At 28.6% G+C, this 13,001-nt stretch overlaps 1 protein-coding gene across 2 annotated transcripts; it reads right to left on the reverse strand.

Annotated features, from left to right (window-relative positions):
* Positions 1 to 384: 384 nt before the first annotated feature.
* Positions 385 to 1,479, reverse strand: LOC120216674. 2 transcript variants are annotated; one of them, XM_039214033.1, is made up of 2 exons: positions 782 to 1,479; positions 385 to 699 (listed from the first exon to the last, which is right to left on the reverse strand). In XM_039214033.1, exon 1 carries the CDS (start codon positions 1,471 to 1,473, stop codon positions 871 to 873), a length of 603 nt encoding a protein of 200 aa, XP_039069964.1. In that variant the 5' UTR covers positions 1,474 to 1,479; the 3' UTR covers positions 385 to 699; positions 782 to 870. The 2 variants fall into 2 exon arrangements, with proteins under 2 accessions (XP_039069964.1, XP_039069969.1); XM_039214038.1 differs by having other exon boundaries at positions 385 to 1,393; positions 1,427 to 1,468.
* Between the last annotated feature and the right edge of the window lie 11,522 nt (positions 1,480 to 13,001).

Below are 13,001 nucleotides of genomic sequence, written 5' to 3' on the forward strand. Positions count from 1 at the left end.
TGTACCAGTGATCTTTGAAATCATCAGGAGAGACATTAGTCGGAGCAAACCTAGTTTCGATGTACTAGTGACACTTACCATGTCAAAATCAGTGAACTAATAATTGGGGAACCGATATGACCGAACTAGGATCCGGTTAAAATCATTGATTTCAGATGTTCATGGTTCTTACACAAGTTGTCCAGTATATATTTGTTTCTGTTGAGTTGAAAAAGTTGGCTTAATTACATTGGTAGAAGCGTAAAAACTCGATAACTTTAACAAATGATGAAGTTTCTGATCCCAAATTAACCTAATATATTAATGAAAGTGGATATTATATATCTTTTGGCTCGGTAACTTGGCCATAGCTACAGAATAGAACATTCATCAGTCAAGTCTCAAAGAAAGAGATCACAGAAATCTGCAATTTTTTTTTACTGAATTTGTTTCCTTGTACGTAACAAAAGAGGGCTTGTCAATCTTGAAATTACTCCCACTAATTATATATAACATTGGAAGCGGAAAGTGGAAACAAAATCACCACAATACAAGGGAAGAACAAAAAGGAAAAGTTTTACAAGGATATCAAAGGAACAAAAAGGAAAAGAAAAACCCTCCCATCTCTCAATGACACTTTCTCTAATCCCATCATAGATTTAAACAGCTTACATAGTGGTAAAGGTATCGTCCAAAATTGTTATTGTACGACAGTGATACCTGCATTGACCGTAATAACATCCACTATTACCACAATTACGATAAATACAATGTAACCGCAACTGTAATTTAAATCACTTACCCATCAATGTAAGTCGCATTCAGCAAAAGCTTAGGCTAAGGAGAACAAAGAAGATTTATTAGCTAATAATTAAGAAGGAAAAAAAACATTCACATGCTTCTAGCCATCATTTCCTGGAATCTCCTGTAAGACTCTTGCTTCTCCAACATAAACTTTTCATGACAATGGGCTATAAACATTTCTGCTAGCTTATCAATCTCATTGAGATCCGCCTCAGCCGTGGAATTCCCATTAGCCTTCTTTTCTTCTAGCCATTGAAGGTAACCTGAAAGCTCAGACTCCACAGTATCCTCCTCACATTGCTCAGCTGAAATCATTGAATCCCTGGTTGCGGTGCACCCTTCTAGTACCGGAGCAGGAACCGGTGTAACATGGGAAGAACACCAATTATAGTGCAGCCTAAATGAACCAAAGAAGAGCTTCTTGTGCTTGTACTTGTGTTTTGTGGTATTTGAGTTGGAAATCAAGTATCTTAGAGGCTTGTTTTGTTTACAGATTTGAGTGAAAGTAGACTTTGCTTTTGAAAATGCTCGAATTAGACGACAGACCTGAGCATAGACAAGGGTGTGGATTAGACTTTTGATTTTCATGGAGCTTAAGGAAGAAGATGGCTTTGGTTTCAATGAAAAGGGTGGAAGGGGGAGCAAGGTCTTTAGGTAAGAAGGACCAACCACCATTTTTAATTTGTACATTGTGTATGGGAATCCTGAACCATGTTCTCTGATGGACTTATAAAGGGCCTTGATTACTAATTTGCCACTTGACTTTTATGCTATTTAAAGCCCTGCCACCCAGTTTGCAGATTTAGGAATACTGTTGTCTTTTGTCTTTTCCAAGGATTTTAAAATTGGAGAACACCCTGTTAGGTTGCACCAACCAAATGTGACTGATTAGTGATCATAAGTCGCTCTTTTTTCAAAATCCCTTATATTTGACCGGTACTAAATTTGATGATAAAAGAGAATGTTATTCTTTAAGAATATGAGTTCAATTAATTGTATTCGTAGAGTGTGTATATTGTTAATAGAACAAATGTTACCATATAATTATACAAAACTATTAAAAAAAAAGAATTGATAATTTCTTTCAATTTGCTTCATAACTAAATAGGGGTTTGAACCTTAGGCCATGGCAGGGAATCTTTTGGATTTTGGAAGCAAGCAAATCTCCCCTCCCCCCACTAGACCCGCTTACGTAGTTTGAAAACTCTGCCAACTTTTTTCACTAATTAAAAAGTGAAGCTGGGGCCATTTATGGCGAAGTAACTTGGAGATGAGGTCTATTAATCAGCTATGGTAGGTTTTAACATCTAAAAATCATTAAAAAAAAGCAGTAAACAAGCCACTCGTGATCGGCTATTAAGGCTTAATATCCGCCAAAATTACCACTCCAAGGAATAAAATAATTTTCCTCCTGGGTCATCAGCGTATCGTTTTGGAGTATTACACATCTCATCTTCAAGAACTAAACAATTAATTTTTGTTTGGTTTTTTTTTTTTGGTTGCGATTCAAATGTCATTTCTTTAAAAATATCTTTCTTTGTTCACCAACTTGCAAGTACTTATTTGGCTAAATGGCAGAAAATGGCATTGAAATTCCACATTTTAAAGTTAAACTAAGTAGTGAAAGTGGTATTAAGAATAAAAAATGTGTCGTTTTCTACTGAGGTAGCCATGAATAATTTCCTCGCAACTTTGGCCTCGGACTTTTGCACTTAAAAACTGATATAAATGTGAGTTAATTAAGCTTGGAAAGTCAGCTCGAATTCTTGTAGATACGGGAAACCAATGTTGGGGGAGTAGTTGTAGACTTTGTGGAAAATATGGATAGACTAAATATGGTTGAAGATGACAGGGTTTTGGCTTCTAATTTTCGGTGGCAACACATGGGAACAAGATCCCAACTCATCACTTTCCACCAAAATTTTGAAATGGATAACAAAAACCAATTGTGATATAATAGAGTTTTATACACTTACTGTGGAAAAAAAACAATGGATTGAACCATAATTATTAAACAAATGGAGTTTAAGGATATATATGTTTGGTTGGATAAAAAAATGGAAGGATGAACTAAGGGAGTGAAAAAAATAGAAAAGAAAATAGATTTTGACTATGTTTGGTATTTGAAGTATGTATTTTTTCTTAAGTTGGTATTTAAAAAAATTTGTTTCCAAATTGATTATAAATTTTAATTTTATCTATTATTTTGATACTTATATTGATAATTTTTATATGCAAGTTTTAAAATATATTGAGAGAGAGTTTGAATGAGAAAATAAAAGTTATGAAGCAAAAATTTTCTTATCATATATGTTGTACTTGTTCTTAATCTTTTTGGTAAGGTTGATTTCTATCTATTAAGATTTTCAGAGAATTCTTCTGTAGTTCAAGTTTCTAGAGAATATCTTTGAACACATAATCTCAAGAGTCTTGTATATTTTGAGAAGTCGTAATCATTTGATTTGATATCTAGTTAGGTCACGTGATTTATCAGAGTCAAAATCTATTAAATCGTGTCAAGTTCAAGTGAGAATAAAAAACAGTAATGTGTGGTGGTTCTATTAAAGTTGGTACATTGCAACAATCAAACAAATAAAGAAGTCTCTCTCTCTCTCTTTTCTTCTTTTCTGACAGAGGACAGATCATATTTACTGTAATTTCTTTGGAAGTTGTTTGGAAATAAACAAGTCTCCATATTTAAAAAACATCAGTTGGAATCCCTATAATGTCAGGATCCAATGTTTCATGTGTTTTTATTAATGTTGTTATAGGATCTACTTTCAAAAACAGTGGGATCTCCCTTTACCAATGTATCTGCTGGCTCTTCAATAATTTCTTTTGGGGAATCTAATCCATTAATAACTAACTCAGATGCCATTGCCATCCTTCGGAACCTTCCAACTAAGCTCTCACATTAAACATAATCTCAGTCAATAATCAAGATTTGCATCTCAGAAACAACAAACATGTTCCAGACAAAACCCCAAACATGTTTCTGAACAAAACGAAACAAGAACAGCTAAACCTCATATGAAAATGGTCACATGATTCTTAAAGTTAATACACGATAAGATTTGTATTTGCTCTCTTTCTTTCTTTCTCTCTGGCATAAGCAGGTTTCCAAGAGAATCTATGAACACAGTGAAACAAAGCTAAGGGCTTGCTTGGTTATAGGGGAGGGGGAAAACACAACTTTAATCTGTTGGATAAAGGAAAATTCAGTGACATTAGAAGATTGGAATACATAATTTTTTCTTTATTATATTCCTTGGGATAAGTTGTCACAATCATAGAAAGTCACTTGTAATTCAACAGTTCAAGTTTCAACTTTCCCTACCCCGCCCCATCTTGTCTTGGTTCTGTTCTGTTCTGTTTTCAGTTTCTGTTTTGTTTTGTTTTGTTTTTGGATAAATAATGCCTTTATTCAAAAAAGAAAAGAAAGCATGAAAAATTGGGGAAAAGTAGTGTATAACTACATGTATTGCAACACGCACTGTATTTTGATCATTATATTTTAAAATTAAAAAATAATTTATACATTATATAAATCAATAAATTGTTAATTTTGAGAAGTTTTGAGTGAGATTTTAAAGTGATAGAATATGTTTATCTAATTAATTATATCTTAGCTCGAGTTATCACAATTTATTTGATTTGATATCCTATTAGCCAACCATTTAGATTGAACTACAATGGTGGTATTAAAAACATCTTCCTATTTTATTTTACTTCTTTTCACATATTCTTGAAGAGTTTTTTTTTCTACTTTTATGACACGGCTATTCTTCTATTTTTATGACATGATTTTGTCTATCGTTATAATAACTTGGCTTTTCATATTGCATTCATCACAATACACCTTCTGATCATGAAAAATCGATGATCTTATATAATTAAATATCTTTTTATGATAATTTATTAATATTCAGAATTGTTCGCGACACAATATATTAAGTTAGTTGTCTTAATTTCGATGCCCAAAGACATAGTATAAAAATGACCTTTCTGTATGTGTTTCTATTTCTGCAATTCTCTATTTCTACCAAATAGTATAAAGTGCCCACCTGCCAGAATTTAGGCAGAAGAAATAGGACATGAAATATATTATTAACAGAATTTTTTTCGTATAAAATCGGTACAAATAAAATTTTAAATCGACACCATTTATAAAATAAACAATTAACATAAAAAAATTAGATATAGGGATGGATACATATCCCTCTTGTACCCCATTCCCAAACATGCACTCAACTTTCAGCTTCTGCAATCTGCAGTGATTCTCATCTGCCACTTTATCGGTGTTCTTCTGACACTAACACTTTCATTAGTGCCATGAATTTCTGAAAACAGTGCTTAGTTTTTATTTCAAACACAGTCGAATTAACTGAGTTAAATTTCGAGTTTTAGTAATGTAGTTGCTGTATTGACAGAATGGGGTAATTTTTCCTGCAATATGACCCAATGATGGGGCCGGGAATATCATGGCAATATCTTTTACTTTTCTTTATTCCTTTCTTTATGCAAAGTTTTATTCTAACCTCTGAGATTAACGAATGAAACTTCTCAAGTTAGTACGTTTCACCAAGCTGGATTAAATACGTTGAATTAACGAGAGCTCCATGTTCTTGATTGTTGAGCAGAAATAGTTCAAAAATTATTATGCTTTGCTCTCTGCCTAGTAAACATGATTCCGTGGCAAATCAGAAAGCAAATCCTTAAAAGTAAACAATATTGATCCGATTATCTGCAACTATACTGAAAAAGGTAGTTGCAAGTTTAAGACACCTTTAATTGAATTGGTTCATACAGTCGTAATCAAGATTTCGATTCTCAATCTCTTTTTCTATTCCAAAGCCAAAACATCTTTTAAATATAGGGTTTTTTTATGTATTAACATTATATAATTTTATGTTCGATTAATAAATGAAAATCACCACAAATTAATTTAAACGAGTTTAATTTTTTTGAATAATCTATGGTGATTACAAATAATATATGTTCAAAATGTTTTTAATCATTAATACACCCATAGACAACCGCTTTAACTTAAGATCTCTAGCCACTGATGCTATTTGATGAATTTAAACGAGTTTAATTTTAAAATTTGATGATGTGTTAATATTTAATTCACTTTTGGTATATAAAATTGTACACCATTTATACATTAAGTATTTTTTTAATATAAACTGCTCACCTTGAAATTTTGTTTGAAATCTAATACAAAAGAAAAATCAACCGTATTCATGTAAAAGAAACTACCCAGATGAATTACACTTCTTTTAATGATTTTTTTCTCTTTGTATACCAAAAATGCTTTTCTTACAATATAATGTTTAAAATTATATTTTCTAAATGCTCAATATATTTTTATATTTTCCTTTCGTTTTTTAAAATAATATTTAAATTTAAACAGTGTTTGACATTAACTAAACACAGTAAATATTTTTATATTGTCACATGACATAATTTTATAGTAAAATTTAACAATAAAATCAAAATATTTTAAAATAATTAAACTAATTTTTAATACTAAAATATATTTTTAATAATTTAATATAATGACAGTGATATTTGTTCAAAATATTTTTCTTTCTGTTTTTAAAATAATTTTTTGTACATAGGCTAGCAGCCCACTTAGTAAGAACAAATAAGGCTAGCAGCCCACTTCTCCTAATTACAAACAATAGGCTCAATTTCTTAAACTTCTAACTTCACCAAACATTCCGGGGCTGTTTGGTTCGTGAATGTCATTCCCGGTAATGTTTATTATTAATAGTGGATTTTTTTAGGTGTATTATCGGGAATGTCATTACCTCCTTTCCCTTAGGTATTGTTGGATTACCGACGTTTTGGACTAAAATGCTCTTAATTTTTTTTTCTTCAAAAATATCATTCTTTTGTCATTGAATAATAAAAATTCTACGAATGTTAAATTACAAATTTATCCTTAAACTATTTTAGATTTTAAAAAAAATCTATAATTAAAATTTTATATGAAGTTCAGGGGTAAAAATAAAATTTTACCCTTTCATTAAACTTGTTTATATTTTCAATTTTGTAAAAAAAATTATATAAATTTTATGAATTTAAATTTTTTAAAGAAAATATATAAATATTTTCCAACTTGTTAAAAAAACAAATATATAATAAGGACAATTTGGTCAAATATACATTCTAATAATTTTTTATTCCTTTAACCAAACACGGTAATCTTACATTCCTGCTAAACCAACCAAACACAAAATACAACATTTCCAGTAATCCTATTCCCTGGTAATCTTTTATTCCCACTGGTAATCTTACATTCCGTGAACCAAACGCACCCTCAGGGCTAAACTATTACTTGGTAAATGGTAATGTTATTCAAGACATTGAGGTCTATTTTTTTTTAATTTCAAAATTCTTAAATATTTTAAATAATTTTTATACTTTTTTAATTAAAGATATCTTCTAAAATTTCATAAATTAATTTCTTATGAAATATTATAAATTTGTCCCTGACATAAAGTCATATATATGTTTTTATACGTATATAAATTAAAATGTCACTCAAAACACTCTTTGATAATGTTATACCACCAGTTTGGCATCCCAACAGTCGTATCAATTGTACTTCCTTATCCCTTTATTTATATATTTCTCCCATGCTTCGAATTTTCCTTTTAATTTATGAAGCACTATCAGCAAGAAAATAACATTATTATTATGAATATTGTTCTTCCATGAAGTATGAAGTATTACTATGGCCCAACAATTTCAGAATCTTTAATATTGAACATAAATAAATATGGATGAATAATCTTTTTGAAAGGATCGGGAACGATGGTAGGAGAAGCCGTGTGTAAATTAAAATAGTGATGAATTTAAAAATATTTTTAAGGATAGATATATTTATATTAATAACATAAATTTATATACAAGATGAGTATAAATAAATTTTTAAAAAATATAATTAAAAAATAAATTTAAATTAAAAAACACGTGTCTACCCTGAATAAAAATACATCTGCCACTAATTAAAAGATTGGAACAGAAGATGAGAGAGGGTCGCTAAATTGGTATAAGTCCCTCTAAAGCTTCAAGAGCAATTTCCCCTTTTAGTTGCTAATTTAAAATAAAATTGAAAAAAAAAGCCCTTTTGGATTGGTTTTATCCACTTCAGAGAGAATGCTCATTTTTAATTGCCACTCTTGTCTTCATCCAATTTTTCCTAATGCTTATCTTTTATTTAGGGGTAACCACTAGAAAATAAATTTGGTCAAATGTAAAATGGCATATCTTAATTCTTATTTTATGTAATTTTATATACATTTGATTTTATTCAATTTTATAAAATATTAATATCTTTTATGATCTGATATTACATATAAATAATTGTATTTTTAATATGAAAATTAATTAATTTATTTTTAAAATATGTATGATTATCCAAATCAAATTTTATGTATATAACTGAAGTAAATTAAATTTTCTAGTGTATAATTACAATAAATCAAAATTTATGTATTATACTGTATATCTGACTAAAATTCATGTGTAATTTTAAGATTTATCCATTTTATTTCCAACTATAGCTTTTTATTTTTATTTTTAAAGTTATTATTAATTTATAACTAGTAGATTGTAATTATCATTCTTTCATGGTAAAAAAATAAGTAATTTCAACCTATATAAGTAATATCCATAGTAAATTGTAAATTTGATAAGCACTCAATTAATGTATGTATGCATGTATTGTTTCTCTATTTGTAAGTAATAAGTTTTTTGTAAAAATAAATAAAATTATATTTTTATTAAATAAAAAATAAAGATAACATAATCTTAACATCAAAGGCGTAGAGAAAATCAATCACAAAAAATTAGTGGAGATTGAGAGAACCAATATGAGAGATTACTTTGCAACGGTTCTAAATGCATAGATAAAATAACGCAAAAGGATCTAACTATATGAGATCGTCAATTTTCCTAATCAGGAGATGCGTCGTGATGAATGCAAGAATGCAACGAAATATAAAGTAAATGAACAACAACCATACCATAAAAACAACAAAATTAAAACTTTAAGTATATGTGAAAAAATAAATTAAAATGAAGAGTATATTATTTAGATTTAAATAAATAAATAAATAAGAATAGAAGAGGCAATAATATTTAGACTACCGTTTAAAGCGACATTATAAAAGAAAAGCTAGTAACCATTCTTAAGAAGAAATAAACTTATTTTCAAGTAATGAGTTAAATTGCATTTTAGAAATATAAACAAATGAGTAAATTTATGATCATAATTTAAACGTGTTCATTGTAATATTCGTTTACAGTAAATAAATAAATTTCTAAGAATAAACTTTGATAGAAATCATTACAGTCCTACAGTCACAGACAGATAACAAGGAATACATAAGCACGCCAGTAGTTACAAACCATAATAAACCAGATCAACATCAATAATGTGCTAAACAATAAACAAACACAAAACTTCCAAGAGAGATAACCAATTCACAAGAAAGATAAAGTATTTGCAGACACATAAAGCCAAAGTCAAAGTGACAACGATATAAATTTCCTGCTTTATGTCACACACAAAAAAAACGAAAATTTTCCATTTCAAAAATTATTATAAATTAACTTAAAGATATTATAAACGAGAATATAATCTTATAATTAATTGATCGGTTGAATTTTCCACCCCTTTAATTATGATCTTCTAGGAAGATATGTTTTTTTTGTCGTAAAAGCTTTTCTAACGATATAAGAATAATATCAATTTTTTAAATATTTATAAATACTTGGTTCATCAAATTATAAATATAACTTATGATATATGCACTTTAATTCCACGATACTACATATGATACATGTAATTTAATTGATCACTTAATTTTGTATTTTATTTTATGATAACATTATACATTATACTTGTGTGCCTATAATTATAGATTTTAATCTAACACATATGTCATAAAACATTATGTCAAACTTTGAAAGGGATGATTATGTAAATAACATCTTAAATTTTTTTCCATTAATCAAGAGTAAATATAAGATATTATTTGTTCAAAAACTCCAATCATTCGACATTAAATGCACATACCCTTGGTATAATGGTGTGGAACTCGGGATCTCAAAGAACAATAACAATTTCTTAACCACTAAAATCGTTTAGTCATAAATCATAAAATATTTTCATATTAATGCAATTAAATTAAAATTAATTTATAAGAGATATACAACAATTAAATGGACTATTTGGGGATGTAGAAACGCCACTTAGCGATAAGAATAAATTAAAATATATGATTAGATTTCCATAGGCTACATTATCCATCTAAACTTGAATGTTTTGAGTCTGCAAATTGATTTAAGAAGGGAAAAATGTATATAAAACAATAACTGTATTTAGAACCTAAAAGGAATATTTATAATATCATTAGACCATGTATTATACATAAATTATGGATTTGATTTCTCTGTAAATGAATTTAGAGTGTGCTCAAAAAATGTTAAATCAACTTTTCTTTACAAGATTATATGTGGAATAAATTATATATATATATATATATATAAACCAACCCTATAGCTATGATTGTTTTAATAATGAAGGAACTATAAGTTAAAGGGAGGAATCTGCTTTTTTGCCTTCAAATCTTGCAAGCTTAACGCTTTCGAATTCCATATATAATTTGGCCACGTTTGGTGATAATTAAATAATTAATTAATGGTAATGTCATTCATGAATGTAATTTTTTTTAATTAGTCACTATTATCAGATCTATTGACCGACTAATCTATATAGGGTACTGCAAAGGAGAGAGTAACCCTCCCAACCCAGTTTGCTCCATTCGCAAACGTCATGATTTGAACCCCTGAACTTATTTAAGGGACTTAATGTCTCATCCCACTAGACCAACTGGTTGTTGGTTGTATGTAATTATTAATAATTCCATATCCCAATACAGAAGATAGCCAAATGAGTTGTCCGGAACTTCCCATGCAGTTTTTATTTATCATAGTTTATAGTACTATGCTGCTTTGGATGCACTCTATTGAAAATGTCACCTTACCGTTTTCTTGTTTTCGTTTTTTTTTTGGCTCCTCATATGTAAAAGTGTGAAGCCTGCCTTTTTTTTATTTCCCACAACTCTGATTAAGGATTAGTTGTATCTTTTGGCATCTACTATTATAGTTATTTTTTTATCTAATCACCCCAAATTCAAACGCTAATTAAATATTCGAAATCCAACAAAATTTCGACATCAATTATTAGATGGCATTATGTGTAACCAGTAAATTTTATAACTTAAAGTTGGCAACCTTATTATCGTATATGACATTATTATATAAATGTCCAACAAATAATCGAAATTCAAGTCGTTTTTCCACATCTGCTTTTGGATAAGATTGTTTTTATGTAGTATAAAAAAGTGTGTTCGGCCCTTAGAAACATAAAATTAATCTCTGGTATAGAAGTTGGTATTGAAACACAAGATGGGGTTAAATGTTTCTCTCTATCGACGGTGAATACCCTAATTTAAAGAAGAAGAAAAAACTGAATTACCGAAATTATTGTTAAAGTAATTGCTTTACCAAACATTCGTTGCCGTAAAGTTGATTCTATACACATTTTAAGAATGATTCTATATAATATATATAACGATTAGATTCCTGAGCGTTAGCTTTAGAGATTAATTAAATGGTGAAAAGTATGCATAGGCCTTAACTAAACGGCTTCGTATCATCCAAAGTTTGTTTTTTTGGTGAAATTAGGGTCCGTTTGTTTCGCGTAAAACATTTCCCGAAAAACGTTTTCCTCACTTTTTAGTGTTTGGTTGGAAGAAAACATATTGATCAATGTAAAACATTTTACTGGTCAACAAAATTTCCTTTGCATTTTCTGAAAAATGACTTACGATTTAATTTTCTTAAGTCATTTTTTAAACTTTTAACTTCAAAACATAAATACTCAAAATAATATTATTTTATAAATTTAATATTAATATGATATCTTTGAATCATTTTAATAAAAATATTAATTATTAACATATTTAAAATATATTTATTAATATTTTTAATAATATAATATAATAATATACTCAATTATATTATAATAATATATGATACTATTATATTCTTATTTTAATAATATATACTAAGTTATTAATAAAAGTTATATTATTTATTAATTTCTTAAAAATAATATTATTGAATTATTAATAGTGAATACTTTTATTTATGTATTTAATATATTATGAGAAAATAACCTCAGTGACAAAAAATGTCTTATAATATACGATTTTAACTAATTTTTTTTTGAATTTGCCAAAATGACCAACTAAATCGCAATGCGATCGATAATTCGCAACGCGATCTCCGGTATCGCAAATCAGTTTCCAGATTCGCAAACGCGAACATCGACTATCGCAATGCGATAGTCCAAGTTCGTTGCGATAGTCGAAGTTCGCGTTGCGATGGTGGTATTGCATTTGTTTCTTAAGAATTTTCTCTAAAAAGATAGTATTCGCGCGGACGTGTCGAAGATACGTATTACCACGACCACGACCACGACTACGAGACGGACGGCGGCAGCGGCGCACGAGAATCCCCCTTGTTCTCTATCACTTAACAAGGAAGTGGGAAAGCCAAGCCTTAAATACCATTCCCAATAGTATTTCCAATACTATGTGGGATTGAGCATTACCAACACTTGTTCCCAATACTATGTGGGATTGAGCCTTAAATATTGATATTATTTGTGAATTATAGTTAATGACTTTAGTATTTGTATGAAAAGTATTTGTGGTTCGATTAGTTTTCATGCAATTCTAATTTATTTTCAATTGATTGTAATTGCACGATAACAATTTTTTTTATTCTCGCGAGTGATGCAATTTGTTTTGAATGTTTTGCTTAAAATTGCAATAATCGTGATTAATTGTAGATTGACTTTTAATTATGACATATTTATTTTAAAATAATAATATTAAGTTTTTATAATAAATAATATTATTTATTATATTTTATATTTGTAATAAATAAATTCTCAAAAAATTATAAACTAGTGAAAAATGATTTACACAATATCTTCCAAACACCATAAAACATTTTCCAAAAAATGTTTTTTAGAAGATGATATTCATTTTACAAAAAAATATTTTCTGAAAAATATTTTCAGTGAAACAAATGAAGATGGGATTTTCAACATGTTCTGGAATCTTACAGTT

Source organism: Hibiscus syriacus, unplaced genomic scaffold (assembly GCF_006381635.1).
Source record: "Hibiscus syriacus cultivar Baekdansim isolate YM2019G1 unplaced genomic scaffold, ASM638163v2 tig00000765_pilon, whole genome shotgun sequence".
Lineage (NCBI taxonomy): Eukaryota > Viridiplantae > Streptophyta > Magnoliopsida > Malvales > Malvaceae > Hibiscus > Hibiscus syriacus.

Excerpts from the sequence above, each read along its gene's own strand:
- LOC120216674 (XM_039214033.1), bottom strand. The coding sequence starts at position 1,473 with ATGTACAAATTAAAAATGGTGGTTGGTCCTTCTTACCTAAAGACCTTG.